Genomic DNA, 16,319 nt, shown 5'->3' with positions numbered 1-16,319 from the left:
TGTGCTTGATGCTAGTACTGTAGAGCAATGAGTCGCATGTCAACACACGCACCGAAGTCAACATTACCTTCCTTCAATTGGGCCAACTGTCGGTGAATCGAGGAAGTACAGTACATACTGACGAAACTAAAATGAGCTGTAACATGGAAATTAAGCGTTTCCGGACACATGTCCACATAACATCTTTTCTTTATTTGTGTTGATGAATGTTTCCTGAAAGTTTGGCCGTACCTTTTTGTAACACCCTGTATATTTGACGACCGAAATTATCTTGCGAGCCGGCCGAAGTGGCCGCGCGGTTCTGGCGCTGCAGTCTGGAACCGCGAGACCGCTACAGTCGCAGGTTCGAATCCTGCCTCGGGCACGGATGTGTGTGATGTCCTAAGGTTAGTTAGGTTTAACTAGTTCTAAGTTCTAGGGGACTAATGACCTCAGCAGTTGAGTCCCATTGTGCTCAGAGCCATTTGAACCATTTTTTTATCTTGCGATTTTCTTAATAACCCTCGAGAATTACGCGCTACTGCTTGCACATTCTGTTGTCCTAATGGAGTACTACGAGTGTACGAAGTTTGCAGTAAATCCGCGTTCCAAACGTCGTGTCCTCCTCTTGTGAGCAACGAGGCGCGAGTGACGGTCGGCCCTAGATCCTGCGCGCCCCCTGTGCGGCGGGCCTGGATCCTCGGCCGCGCGGGGCGGCGCTGGCTGGCAAAGTTCCCGCGACGGAGCCGGGCGGGCGGCAGTCAGTGTGACCGCGGCGCGGCGCGCAGCATGACACAGTGGCCGGCTCGCCTGCGCTCTCGCCTGACATGCGTCCGCACGTGCTGCTGACGCTGCTGCTGCTCATGGCCGCCCGGCGATGGGACGTGGTGGGCGCGGCCGCGCAAGGTGAGCTCGCACCGCCAAAGTCCGTCACGCCTCCACAAGCGGTTCTGTCAGCCGGGCAGCGAGGGTCACTTGTTAACGTGGACGACGTTTCGGCGACCTGACAACTCACCTAGGTTCAATTGCGACGTGCCCAGACAAGTTTTACTATTTCGTGTTCTAACTAATGACATTAGCTGAATGTGACATTACTGATATGACGCTGTACCAACTGACACCTGTCAATTTGGGGAAAGCTTCCGATTCGTTCTAAGATGCCATTCGTTGTTTTGTTTAGCGAATGTGTTTATTTTATACGTACTGTGCTGACAGACGATCCAGTAACCGTGTGACAGCCACATACAACAGTGTCACTTGTTAACGTGGATGTAACTTCGGCGACCTGACAACTTTCTCTCGCCGCTACTACATTCAGTTGTGACGTGCCCAAAAAAGTTTTACTATTTTGTGTTCCAATTAAAGACATTAACTGACTTTGACGTTCTTGATGTGAGACGTTTCCGTCCCCTTACCAACTGGCACCTATCAGGAGGGGCCGAGCGGTTCTAGGCGCTTCACTCTGGAACCGCGCGACCGCTACGGTCACAGGTTCGAATCCTGCCTCGGGCATGGATGTGTGTGTTGTCCTTAGGTTAGTTAGGTTTAAGTAGTTCTTAGTTGTAGGGGACTGATGACCTCAGATGTTAAGTTCCATAGTGCTCAGAGCCATTTTTTGAACGTACATACCTCAGCCTTCCTCGTTTATGACTCGTTCACAGACGCCATACGCCGTTTCGCTCAGCAAATGCGTTTATCATAAATATACTATGTTGACAGACTCCCCAGTAGATGTGTATGTGCTACATACGGAAAGGACTGTGAGTCTATGGTGTTTCTTTCTAATCTTCAACTTTTGTAGTCCTGTCTTCCTCAGTTGCGTGTAATATTACGGTATATTGATAATTTTTACTTATGTTGCAACAGAAACCAAAACATTGCATTGGAACAAGTGTTCAGTTCATAGTGCTGTGGAATGTGGGAAAAAACCGCAAATTGGCATTCATAAGAAGAAGAACAACACCAAAAAAGCAGCAGGAGCGCAATATGTAAGAAATTGTCCATGCAACCTGTCACTGACGATGCCTTGCAGAAAATAAAGGCGAAACGCGTATGGCACTAAAATTGTGTTTTATTCAGTTGCTGTCAGACGGTCCATAAGTAAAAATTATCAATATACCGTAATTTCTTTCTAATGTTTGCTTTTGACATAATTTCTGCTACACCTGATCTCCCTTCTTTTTGTCAGCGGAGGAAAAATTGACATAGTTTGATTGTTTTAACTCATCTTTGCAGATGGCGTCAGTTCATTTGATGTCACTTCACTGATCTTACACCATTGCATGAATTTTGGGATTTAACTTCTCATCGACCACAAGATCACTAGACATCAGTAGGACAAGGAGGCGGAATCAAATCATTCGTGCATATATCGAAGGAACCACACCAGAGTTACCATAAGAGGTTTAAGAGAATAACGAAAAACCTACATCAGATCACCTCCACTGGAATACGAAATTCGTTCTTCATAAACGCGAGTTCTTCCTGTTGCTACTGCATCTCTTCTCTCGATTCCTCCCACTGTTTTTTGTCGCTGACATCAAAGTGCCTCTGATACAGCCAAAATTGCACTGAGCACTTTAGTCAACACATCGTATATAAACCTGCAATCCTGTCACACTCCGAAGTCTACGATATCACAGTTGGCTTGTCTGATAGACTACAGGTGTTGATTTTCGAATAAACATTTTCATGTGTTCCAGAATGAGATTTTCACTCTGCAGCGGAGTGTGCGCTGATATGAAACTTCCTGGCAGATTAAAACTGTGTACCGGACCGAGACTCGAACTCCGGACCTTTTGCCTTTCGCGGGCAGAAGTAAAGCTATGAGGACGGGGCGTGAGTCGTGCTTGGGTAGCTCAGTTGGTAGAGCACTTGCCCGCGAAAGGCAAAAGGTCCCGAGTTCGAGTCTTGGTCCGGCACACAGTTTTAATCTGCCAGGAAGTTTCATTTTCATGTGTTTTTGCTAGTAAAGAAAGAAAAGTGTTTTTTTATTTATAGTGTGATTTTTGAAAATGTGTAAAGCAGCTGTTAACTTTAACGTTCTGTCGTTGTTCATTATTTATTGACATTTAAACATTTTAACCTAAGGCTGTATGGATTCTGTTCGAATTCGACAGGAGAGCTAAACTGAATAAGAACGAGGGAAAATCGAGAATGGCTCTTCCACATTGCAGCGTAATGTTGGATTTAAACTATTTCATTGAAATCTGTTCTATTATATTCTCACATGACACTTTTCTACAATTGCAGAACATATCTGACAGAGTTTTCCCTTCCATAGTTGTTGCCATCTTCAGCTACTATCATCTGATTACGTTCTGACACTGCACTTACGCAGGTATGACAGCATGGAATGTATTCGCAGTTGCGAATATGGTCAACCATCAGCTGTATAAAAGAATGAAGACAGTGAAAATTTGTAACGGGCCGGGACTCGAACCAGAATTACCTGTTTATCGCGAGTTGTCGCCTTACCATTTGGCTATCGGAGCGCGACACACCGCAACACCCCAACTTCCGTAGGTGGTCAACCATGTATCTACATCCTGTACTCGTAGCTCCGTTACATATATTCTCGTGGAGGGGAGACTTTTTACCTGAAAGTGACTTAGAGGTAAAAGTTTGTACAGTTTTATAAAGTATTATCTTTTACTTCAGCATCTGTTATACATGACTTTACAAACATCGCGCTGCTGGTCCTGGCGGAGGTTCGAGTCCTCCCTCGGGCATGGGTGTGTGTGTTTGTCCTTAGGATAATTTAGGTTAAGTAGTGTGTAAGCTTAGGGACTGATGACCTTAGTAGTTAAGTCCCATAAGATTTCACATACACACACACACACAAACATCCCACTACTAATTGTGGCGGTAAGAAATTGATGCTGTAAACTGATATGAATAAGAAAAACGCTTCTTATGATATGTCAATCGAAACCTGAAATTGTCGAATTACATAAATTCGATTTAGTTAATAGTAGCTCTCTGTATTAATACTCCATACCCGTAGAAAAGTGTAATTATCGAATACGAGGATTATTTATAAACTGACATTGGTCACTGTCCCTAAATTTGCCTACAATATGTGGGTATTAGAAACAGGAAAACGGAAAGAAGCGTCGGCTCAGTAAGTCCTCGGTGGCAGTCTAGTCAGCGATGCATAAAACGAAAGAACTGGCAAAGATATGGGCGCGGGAGATAAGCCACTGCTCGTCAGAGACAAAAGAAAGAGAGAACGTTCCCTTGACTTACGTGAACATCTTGTCGTGTCAATTGTTTGCATCATCAGTATGCGAAGCCATAACTTCGCAGCTGCCATTGTTTCCGCTCCTAAGGCTCGGTCATACCACAGATGCGTTGTTAGAGGAATAGTTCCACACAGAGGCGGAAACGTTGCTGAATGTCCAGTCTGAACGTCCTGTGGTTAGAGTTGATGTTGGATGGCGAGGTGAGCCTCGTAGGCTAAACAAGACACATAATACATATGAAACGCGGGAAGTGAAAATAATAGAGCGAATTATTTCAAAATTAAGTCAGTAATTGTCCTAAGCATATCATAATATACTTCGACGGAGAATGTTATTCTTATGCTATTGAAGTCGTAGTCTTCGATGGTTTGCTATCATAGTATAAGGGACAGTCAAATAAAAACGGAACAGACGGGGAGAAAGTAATTTCACTATTTAATGTTTCGAAAATAATCACCATAACAGCTAATACAGTCATCCCACTGTGAGACAAGACGGTCTATGCCTTCATGGAAAAATGTTTGTGTTTAACTATGAACCGTTATTATACCCTGGCGTGCGTCTCTTCGTCAAAGCATATAGATGCCCGCGAATGTCTTTCATCAGGACTCCATAGCCCGCTCACGCAAAGAAACCGTTACGCATCCTCCATACAGTTCCGATCTCTCCCACTGCGATTTCCATATTTTTGGTGTCCTGAAGAAAACTATCCATGGCCGTCGATTGACTTCGGACGAAGAGGTGCACGCTGCACGCTGGGGTACAATCATGGTTCAGTAGTCAACAGCAAACATTTTTCATGAAGGCACTAATCGTCGTGTTTCGCAGTGGGATAAATGTATCAACAGTTATGGGGATTACTTTTGAAATTAGGAACAGTATACTTACATTTTTCCATCTGTCTCTTTTTCATTTGACTGTCCCATATATTCCACATAAACGTGGCTAAGTGTACATTTTAGCTCTGCTATGGTAAAAGTCAAATTTTGTTTCTAAAAAGGCACAGTACTCGAACAGAAACCTTTCCAATAAATTTTCAGCGTAAATGTCTAGTCTGATAATAATGAAGAATATTTTGGGGATGATCCTACCTACTGCCGAAAAGGAGTGAAGCTATTGGCAAAACTCCCTGAAGATGTCGGCTGTCGACCGTCGAACGCAGTCTGCGCTCCACAGCCGGCGAAGACTATCATGGAACTAGACCAAATATCGTGTAAAGAGGAAAGGACACCTCGGCTGCACAACTCAGAAACTAGTAACGCTTCACTTCTACACAGAAAGCGTAAAGGATCGAAGCCATTGTCAGCACGGGCAACAGACATGATTCTGGTGGATTTTCTTTTCTGGAGTCGTGCGACAAGGTTAAGTGAGACTTCAGTTAATATTACAGTTGCCATCGTTGCGAGGTTATCTCCTGGTATGCGGCAGTTGTAGAGATGATCACTATCTACTCGTGCATCTGTATTTCGCAAACCACAATACGAGGCCTCCCAGGGGATACATTCACCTCAGGTTAGAGCTTGCTTGCTTTTCAGTCAAGGAGTAAATGTTGGAAGAACTGATATTAATATTATGTCTATGGTTTCTTACGAAGCATTAAATTTATGGTTTCCAAAAATGTGTAGATTCCTCACCAAATTAGATTTTCATGAATAAAGAATAAACACGTTTCCTCTACGTTTATTTTTCGACAATTATGAAGTTCTGCCTTCAGACAAATTTTACAAGTTCGACGTGATATTAGACTCATGCATGAAGCTGTTTATCACAGATCAAATGGTTCAAATGGCTCTAAGCACTATGGCACTTAACATCTGACGTCATCAGTCGCGGCTGGTCCCGGCGGACGTTCGAGTCCTCCCTCCGGCATGGATGTGTGTGTTTGTCCTTAGGATAATTTAGGTTAAGTAGTGTATAAGCTTAGGGACTGATGACCTTAGCAGTTAAGTCCCATAAGATTTTACACACATTTTTTTCATCAGTCCCCTAGAACTTAGAGCTACTTAAATCTAATTAACCTAAGGGCATCACACACATCCATGCCCGAGACAAGATTCGAACCTACGACCGTAGCAGCAGCGCGGTTCCAGACTGAAGCGCCTAGAACCGCTCGGCCACAGCGGCCGGCTTATCACAGATCACACAGGTGGTATAATAACAATGTCTTTCATAGATGAACTACTACTTTCTTTATCTGGCCAACGAAACGTGACCTGTCAGTCTCTTCAACAAGACTAAATCTTTACGATCGTTCAACTTCCTAATTTGCACCACTGTTGTTAAGTTGCAGATTTATTACTTGTGTTATTAGCATAAAGCTTGATAATTTGTGTTGCTACTTTAAAATATTGCATATTAACGATAGAAGGTAAATCACTAAATCTTTAATTTACTTTAGTAGCCACGTGGCTTTTCTTTTTCTCCTCTTACTTTGATCCCATTGCATCGTACGTGACTGACGGGTAGGCCTGTGTTTCATTACATTTTTTTAAAGTATTCCATTAGATGATATATGTTACGACCCAAGATACGTGAATGACACAAAATATATGACTGTCTCTCAGGTTTCCAGTTACTTCTGGTTTTTACTCAAAAACACGAGGTCAACGTCTCTTGGCTTACTCCTAAGATTAAAGTAAAATTCACTGCCATTGTTTGTTTCAAGAGAAAATATAATTTCAAGAGGTGACACTGTGGACCATTCTGAAGAAGTAACTTATATGCTGTGTTAACAACAGCTAGCCAAATACATTCAGATGTGTGAACAAAGGAGGGGTAATTGACCAACTCGTATTTTATTGTCTACTTTTCTTGCATATCGTACTTAAAACATTGTAACCTACTTCGGTGCATGTTAGTTCGTGCGGACAAACTCTGTCCTGCCAAGCGCATATCTCATCTACATTCTGTACACAACCATTTTAAACGATAGCGGTTACTCCAGCTCTTTCTTGCAAATTTGGCCTTGAGATTCAAATCTTTAACCAACTATGATTACAATAATCTGGTTGAGAAAGCTCTGAATACCTTGGTGGTTTAGTGGAATGTTTACTGCTTGTGAGGAAAACACGTGCACGTTCAAATCCTTGTTGCGTAAAGTATATCGGCACAGTAGAACAGTAACATGTTTTGCCATAATTGCAAGTAACTAGCTGAGTAAAAATAGTTACGTAGAATAAGTAGACCACTGAGATGGTTTTGAAAGATCTCATACCAAGCGATGATGCAGAACGATAACGGTCAATGTTAACTGTTGTCTTACGATTTGAGCAATACCATTTGTCCATTCAAGTCAAAATGACAACAGATGGTGTCAGATGACAGTACCTTGAAACTAATGTTCTTAGGTCAAAATGTCGCTACTATTACCTGTTTCCCCTGAAAAGAATTCAGCCAGAGGCATCAACGAGTAGCGAGCTATTTTGCAGACACATTTCTTTGCAGCGTAGTAGTTTTCAAGTGATAGTTGGTTCATTTTTTGCAGAAATTATTTTGGACGCCATTTGTCTATCGGCCTCAAAATTTTGTGCGATTGTGAGAACAGCTGAATTTCAAGGGAATCTATAGCAAATATCAAAACAGATTTTGGTTAAAATATTTATTATTTTTCATAAGTTACGAAATACAATATTCGTTAGGATGGGAATTTGTACCTCCAAACGAAAAAGCAACATGTCAACTTTCATTATTAATATTTGAAATGTTACACATAGTCAGCGAGCTATCTTTGCAAGTCTGTTTTTCTTGTCAAAAAAGGATTACTAGAAATGAAGCAATCTGTTGAGGACTCTGCAATAGTTTGCTAGCTGCTCGTGGGAGAATATACATGTTGAAAAGAAAGATTGACGTACCGTACCAAAGATTAGAGAACGCAAATGGACGATTTAGATATGTTGCAAGGGTTCCTGCAAAATGTAAAGTATCTGTAAACTGCGTGCAAGAAGCTAGTGCGATCTAGTCTAGAATGTTGTTCCAGTGTTCGGAGTGCTTATCAAGTAGCCAGACGTCGAATTAGTACTGTGACACTCTGGGATTGTAACAGATGGGTGTAGCCCATACGAAAGTGTAACGGAAGTTCTCAGAAAACTTAAATGGTAACCCTTGGAATAAAGACTTAGCTCTCTTGGAACCTTTTTAACTAAATTCCAAGATCCTGTTTTGGCATAAGACAGTACGAGTTAAGTTCACACCATAGTTTATCCCGCGTAAGGATCATGAGAATAAGACATCAGGGCAGGCACACATGAATATAGGTAGTCTCTGAGAAAGAGAACGGAATAGGACAGCGTAGGATTAATGGTAGTATGACTTACCATCCATCGTGGGAATCCGCAGTGGCTTGCGGAATATGTATGTAGATGTAGAACAAAACGATAAAATTTTTTATAGTATCCCATTAAATTAATCTGATTGCACATTCCCCAATTTAGCACACAGTTTACTTTTTCCCTACCGGTATTTGTGAAATGAGATTATCAAATGATGAGTCTGCAGCACGGTGAGACTACTTCATGAGAGACTTAAAATCTCATCACAAGATAGAGCAGCCGTGCAACATCGCTCACCTTCGCTACATACCATGGGCATGGTTTTCAAGCAAGGAAAATATCCACACGGACGACGGAGTCCAAAACACCACAGTATATGAGCACGGAGACCACTTTTTGCAGTCCTACTCATTACACAATGCGATAATCTCTGATTCGCATGGCCATCCGGTAATTTGGGCAGTAGCCTTTGCACTTATGACGTGTAAAGGACGATTGACGTGCCATATGCCGTACAGTCGGGGTCTCCGTGACGCTATCTTTCAACAAGATAACGAAAGGACGCATTATATGTTCCCGACATTCTGTCAGTTAGAACAGCGACCAACACAATGAAAAAAATTATTTACTTAGAGTCGCAATTTTTGTTTTCCTGCCTGAAACAAGTTAAAATAAAAACTACACCCTATATACCCCCCCTCACCCAAATCAACACCATCGCCTTCTTCCGTTACGGTATCTGTAGGTCCAAGGGTAGTCTCTTCATGGACTGAATTTTCTTCTCCCCCTCCAGAACCTTTTCATCTTTTCACTTCTCTCGCTGTTTTTCCGAGATCTTAAGCATCTGTTCTCTTGTATGCTTCACTGCTGACTCTCTGTCCTTTTCCAGCTCCCTTCTCTGTCGTTAATCTCTTAAATGTTGCTCGGCATGTACTCGCTTCTCCAGTTTCCTTTCTCCTCCGCCTTGATCCTCAGTTCAGACCAGTCCTTCGTGATCAGGATAAATCGCTTTGTTTCTGTTTCCTCTTGCCCGCCCCCCTTTGTTTCCCATATCCTTTTGACGTTATATCCATCCTCGTCACATGTCTTGCAGATCTGAAGAGGTTTAAAAATCAGCCAACCAGTTACAAATAAAGATTTAGTTGCCCTTGACCTATGTTTCGATATTTATAAAAATATCTGCTTCAGAAGTAGTGGGCCTTGTTAGATCACATGATAGTACAGTGAATTAGATAAAGTCGAGGGGCTCTTGACATATATGAAATTGAAAAAGCAAGAATTATACCAGGCCATGGCCTTAGATGGCAGCGAGATTACATACGGCATGGCTTGGGATGTTTCTTTTTTTGTCTATTTTGCATATGTTATGTGATGTAACCAGGAAAAGTTTTGGAAATTTGTGGTAAGACCTTATGGGACCAAACTGCTTAGGTCATCGGTCCCTGCGCTTACACACTACTTAATTTAACTATAACAAACTTACGCTAAGGACAACACACACACACATGCCCGAGGGAGGACTCGAACCTCCAACTGGGGGAGCCGCGCGAACCGAGACAAGACGCCTAGACCGTGCGGCTACCCTGCGCGGCGATGTAACAAGGCACATTATGTCTAAAGAAGATATTTTTACAAATATCGAAACCTAGGTCAAGGGATAATAAACCTTTATTTGCAACTACTTGGCAAATTTTTCAGCCTCTTCAGATTTACACAGTTGTTGTTTCGGAGCCAAGATTCAGATTTTGTCTTGCAAATCTTACCCTACTCTGTGTGATTTTTCCTTATGTTGTACTCAAACTCCAGCACAGTTCTTCCCTAGGTCTTCTCATCTACACTCCTGGAAATGGAAAAAAGAACACATTGACACCGGTGTGTCAGACCCACCATACTTGCTCCGGACACTGCGAGAGGGCTGTACAAGCAATGATCACACGCACGGCACAGCGGACACACCAGGAACCGCGGTGTTGGCCGTCGAATGGCGCTAGCTGCGCAGCATTTGTGCACCGCCGCCGTCAGTGTCAGCCAGTTTGCCGTGACATACGGAGCTCCATCGCAGTCTTCAACACTGGTAGCATGCCGTGACAGCGTGGACGTGAACCGTATGTGCAGTTGACGGACTTTGAGCGAGGGCGTATAGTGGGCATGCGGGAGGCCGGTTGGATGTACCGCCGAATTGCTCAACACGTGGGGCGTGAGGTCTCCACAGTACATCGATGTTGTCGCCAGTGGTCGGCGGAAGGTGCACGTGCCCGTCGACCTGGGACCGGACCGCAGCGACGCACGGATGCACGCCAAGACCGTAGGATCCTACGCAGTGCCGTAGGGGACCGCACCGCCACTTCCCAGCAAATTAGGGACACTGTTGCTCCTGGGGTATCGGCGAGGACCATTCGCAACCGTCTCCATGAAGCTGGGCTACGGTCCCGCACACCGTTAGGTCGTCTTCCGCTCACGCCCCAACATCGTGCAGCCCGCCTCCAGTGGTGTCGCGACAGGCGTGAATGGAGGGACGAATGGAGACGTGTCGTCTTCAGCGATGAGAGTCGCTTCTGCCTTGGTGCCAATGATGGTCGTATGCGTGTTTGGCGCCGTGCAGGTGAGCGCCACAATCAGGACTGCATACGACCGAGGCACACAGGGCCAACACCCGGCATCATGGTGTGGGGAGCGATCTCCTACACTGGCCATACACCACTGGTGATCGTCGAGGGGAAACTGAATAGTGCACGGTACATCCAAACCGTCATCGAACCCATCGTTCTACCATTCCTAGACCGGCAAGGGAACTTGCTGTTCCAACAGGACAATGCACGTCCGCATGTATCCCGTGCCACCCAACGTGCTCTAGAAGGTGTAAGTCAACTACCCTGGCCAGCAAGATCTCCGGATCTGTCCCCCATTGAGCATGTTTGGGACTGGATGAAGCGTCGTCTCACGCGGTCTGCACGTCCAGCACGAACGCTGGTCCAACTGAGGCGCCAGGTGGAAATGGCATGGCAAGCTGTTCCACAAGACTACATCCAGCATCTCTACGATCGTCTCCATGGGAGAATAGCAGCCTGCATTGCTGCGAAATGTGGATATACACTGTACTAGTGCCGACATTGTGCATGCTCTGTTGCCTGTGTCTATGTGCCTGTGGTTCTGTCAGTGTGATCATGTGATGTATCTGACCCCAGGAATGTTTCAATAAAGTTTCCCCTTCCTGGGACAATGAATTCACGGTGTTCTTATTTCAATTTCCAGGAGTGTATCTGTCTTCACCTCTTTTAGGGTCCAGTCTTTTGCTCCATATTTTTCCGTCTCTTTTCAATAGTTGTTCTGCACCTGGCGCTTCCGTCTGTCTCTTTACTGCATTCCCCACCGTTGGACTGTAGTGTCCGCTCTTTCTATACATGCAGAAAATTCAGAAAGAATGTCCCACGCTTCGTCCCACGCTAAGAGCATTACGCAAAGGAATAGCGCATTGTGACAAGAGAGAGTACATGTTCCGGGTCTCCCACAAACACAGTTCTGCAGCGGTGAGGACAACAGGCCCATCACGATACTACAATGTAAGCGCATTATGGTTGAACGAACAGACGCGCTTACACAGTAAGCAGGGAAGTCCGTTCACAACAAGAGTCAACTTGACACTGTTGGAGCCCAACAGCAGACAGATGGACGCGACCTGGTCCTGTGTGCGGTATGAGATGGGACGAATACTGACAGAAGACTATTTTAATGCAATGCACAGTCCACTGTGTTATTACTCCATTTTATGTTACGAACGCCACAAATGTATTGTAAACGTTTCAGTGTTTTAACGCCATTAGCTGTGTGGCAGTCTGTTGATGAGAGCATTGTTGAGCGTTGTTCAGACGTGCGTGGGGCAGAAACGGTTGAAATGGTACCAAGGATTTACGTGGTGAGAACAATTTGATCAGGGCCGCAGAGACATGGGTGATGTGGATGAGGAAGTCCAGATCGTGCACCATACGATTTCCACCTTTCCGGCAAGTGAGAGAACATCTTGTGGCGAAAAAGATTTTCCAACGATGAGAACGTTCACACAGCGTTTATCGAATGGCTCCGTGAAGGAGCAGAGGATTTCTTTCGTCGAGAAACTGAACGACGGGCAGAACGCTCCGACTGTAGTTGGTGACTGGTTTCAAAAACAGTGTGGTAAAGGATTCAATAAAAGTTTCTTGGCCTGCCATAATAATGTGTAACTTACGCTTTTACCGCTGGGACTATTTGCGGAACTTCATACAGTTCGTGTGTTATGTACCCCCCTCCCTCGCCAACTTCCTCGTCGCCATCCACGAGTTGAAATCGGATGATACGCCGTCGTGGAGGTTATAAGGTAATTCGAGTTCTGCTCTGTCTGGTGCTGTGATCTTGGTTTACATAATGTAATGCAACATTCGAATTCATCTTTTCCACAGTACCAGGAGCACTCGCTAGCAGTTCGTCGATCACTTTCACTCTTGTATGGTGATGCTGTGCTGCTAGATGTATTCGCATACATTTCGCAGGCTGTATCCTCATATGCCGTTAAATCCACCTACAAAAATATATCGTGGTACCGTATACAGTTCACGGGATATGTCATAGACGCTGATATACGAGAAAAACTGCCGCTATGTGAATGACATTTAAATTTATTGCCTCTGTTCGACTAATACTATTCGCAACACATTTTGGAGTCAGTATCCACATACGCTGCTGAATGTACCTACATAATTGTATCATTGTACCATACATAGCTCAAAGATATGATGTCATACAGTCAGACACGTGAGAAAGCGATGCATCAGTCATTTATTCTTTGCAGCACACTCCTACACCTTGAGTCAAGTTAAGGAAATCCCTGACACTTGGCAGCGCTTTTGACAGTTTTTATTTCGAAACGCCAACGGTTGTAGGCGAAAATGAGCTACTAGTATGCGTTGCCACAGAGATGTTTACAAAATCACGTTGTAGACACGCGAAGCAGTTGTGGCCTCCGTACATAAACATATATGTGCCTTAATGTGGATACTGTACTTACACATTTGTACGTTATGTATATTTCTTTGTATGACAGTTTCCAATTTCAAGGGTGTTTTATGAATAAGTGGAAATGAAATTTTTACGATAATTCACTGCAAACAAAGTCAATTTTTTTCTTTTCGTTTCTAATAGAAACGGAAAAGGCCTTGTTTGTCAGCTAATTACTTATGTGAAGAGTAATCAAATGAGAGCCCGAGGACAAACGGCAAAGCCAACGTCCCAAATCCCTCCCGCCAAATAATTCCAAAACTGTTCACCAAGTTCTGGTAAGGTCATGATGACCTTCTTTGACTGCAGGGGCCTCTTTGCTTGCCGTATGGAACCACAGTCAATACGTCGCGCTATGAACACAAAATGTGACGCTCCGGAAAGTGAAATCGCCCAGGAATGCTATCAGACAGAATCTTCTTGTAGCTTGTTAACGCCCGCCCCCACACTGACAATCGAACGAGGGATATACTTCAGCGAATTGGTTGGGAAACACTGCAACATCCTGTGTACAACCAGAATCTTTTACCGTGTGGTTTACACGTCTTTGGCGTAAGGAGGGCTATGCGTGAAGCGTTCAGTGAATTCGAAAGTAAAATTCTATGTACCGACTTGACACAAAATCCTAGTAAGTTCTGGTCTTACGTTAAATCAGTAAGTGGCTCGAAACAGCGTATCCAGACACTCCGGGATGATGATGGCATTGAAACAGAGGATGACAAGCGTAAAGCTGAAATATTAAACACCTTTTTCCAAAGATGTTTCGCAGAGGAAGACCGCACTGCAGTTCCTTCACTAAATCCTCGCACGAACGAAAAAATGGCTGACATCGAAATAAATGTCCAAGGAATAGAAAAGAAACTGAAATCACTCAAAACAGAGGAAGGTCCACTGGACCAGACGGGATACCAATTCGATTCTACACAGAGTACGCGAAAGAACTTGTCCCCCTTCTAACAGCCGTGTACCGCAAGTCTATAGAGGGACGGAAGGTTCCAAATGATTGGAAAAGAGCACAGGTAGTCCCAGTTTTCAAGAAGGGTCGTCGAGCAGATGCGCAAAACTGTAGGCCTATATCTCTGACATCGATCTGTTGTTGAATTCTAGAACATGTTTTTTGCTCGCGTATCATGTCATTTCTGGAAACCTAGAATCTACTCTGTAGGAATCAACATAGATTTCGAAAACAGCGATCGTGTGAGACCCAACTCGCTTTATTTGTTCATGAGACCCAGAAAATATTAGACATAGGCTCCTAGGTGGATGCCATTTTCCTTCTCTTCCGGAAGGCGTTCGATACAGTTTCCTACTCTCGCCTGATAAACAAAGTAAGAGCCTACAGAATATCAGACGAGCTGCGTGGCTGGATTGAAGAGTTTTTAGCAAACAGAACACAGCATATTGTTCTCAATGGAGAGACGTCTACAGATGCTAAAGTAACTTTTGGCGTGCCACAAGGGAGTGTTATGGGACCTTTGCTTTTCACAATATATATAAATGACCTAGTAGATAGTGTCGGAAGTTCCATGCGGCTTTTCGCGGATGATGCTGTAATATACAGAGAAGTTGCAGCATTAGAAAATTGTAGCGAAATGCAGGAAGATCTGCAGCGGATAGGCACTTGGTGCAGGGAGTGGCAACTGACCCTCAACATAGACAAATGTAATGTATTGCGAATACATAGAAAGAAGGATCCTTTACTGTATGATTATATGATAGCGGAACAAACACTGGTAGTAGTTACTTCTGTAATATATCTGGGAGTATGCGTACGGAACGATTTGAACTGGAATGATCATATAAAATTAATTGTTGGTAAGGCGGGTGCCAGGTTGAGATTCATTGGGAGAGGCCTTAGAAAATGTAGTCCATCAACAAAGGAGGTGGCTTACAAAACACTCGTTCAAACTATACTTGAGTATTGCTCATCAGTGTGGCATCCGAACCAGGTCGGTTTGACAGAGGAGATAGAGAAGATCCAAAGAAGAGCGGCGCGTTTCGTCACAGGGTTATTTGGTAAGGGTGATAGCGTTACGGAGATGTTTAGCAAACTCAAGTTGCAGACTCTGCAAGAGAGGCGCTCTGCATCGCGGTGTAGCTTGCTGTCCAGGTTTCGAGAGGGTGCGTTTCTGGATGAGGTATCGAATATATTGCTTCCTCCTACCTATACCTCCCGAGGAGATCACGAATGTAAAATTCGAGCCGGCCGCGGTGGCCAAGCGGTTCTAGGCGCTACAGTCTGGAACCGCGCGACCGCTCCGGTTGCAGGTTCGAATCCTGCCTCGGGCATAGATGTGTGTGATGTCCTTAAGTTAGTTAGGTTCAAGTAGTTCTAAGTTCTATGGGACTGATGACCTCAGAAGTTAAGTCCCATAGTGCTCAGAGCCATTTTTTCTATTTTTTTTTATTTTTTGTAAAATTGGAGATATTCGAGCGCGCACGGAGGCTTTCCGGCAGTCGTTCTTCCCGCGAACCATACGCGACTGGAACAGAAAAGGGAGGAAATGACAGTGGCACGTAATGTGCCCTCCGCCACACACCGTTGGGTGGCTTGCAGAGTAAAAATGTAGATGTAGATGTAGATGAAGGAAGACATGCGCGCCCGTCCGTTTCAGTCGGACGAGGAAGAGTATGTGAGGTTGAAACGTCCCCTTTCAACAATTATACACGACTGTGCTTAAACTGACACACAATATTTTTAGCGCAACGCAATCTGACTTTCAAAAATCCCTACAAAAGAATGGCCCTGACTAACATTAAACTATACCTTTCACAAATAACTTACCTCACAAAAATCTTC

General features: G+C 44.2%; 1 protein-coding gene across 1 annotated transcript in view; it reads left to right on the top strand.

Annotated features, from left to right (window-relative positions):
* Positions 1-757: 757 nt before the first annotated feature.
* The window catches only part of LOC126163117 (reversion-inducing cysteine-rich protein with Kazal motifs), a gene marked incomplete at its 3' end in the record, with an annotated part of 348,934 nt that continues 333,372 nt past the window's right edge, over positions 758-16,319 (top strand). Inside the window, exon 1 of the mRNA XM_049920040.1 lies at positions 758-885. Within this exon, the coding sequence (XP_049775997.1) occupies positions 807-885 (79 nt within the window). The remainder of the gene's footprint in view (positions 886-16,319) is intronic.

The sequence above is a fragment of the Schistocerca cancellata genome, chromosome 2 (assembly GCF_023864275.1).
Source record: "Schistocerca cancellata isolate TAMUIC-IGC-003103 chromosome 2, iqSchCanc2.1, whole genome shotgun sequence".
Lineage (NCBI taxonomy): Eukaryota > Metazoa > Arthropoda > Insecta > Orthoptera > Acrididae > Schistocerca > Schistocerca cancellata.
Note: the sequence above shows the minus strand (reverse complement) of the source record. Positions and strands in the feature narration are given on the sequence as shown.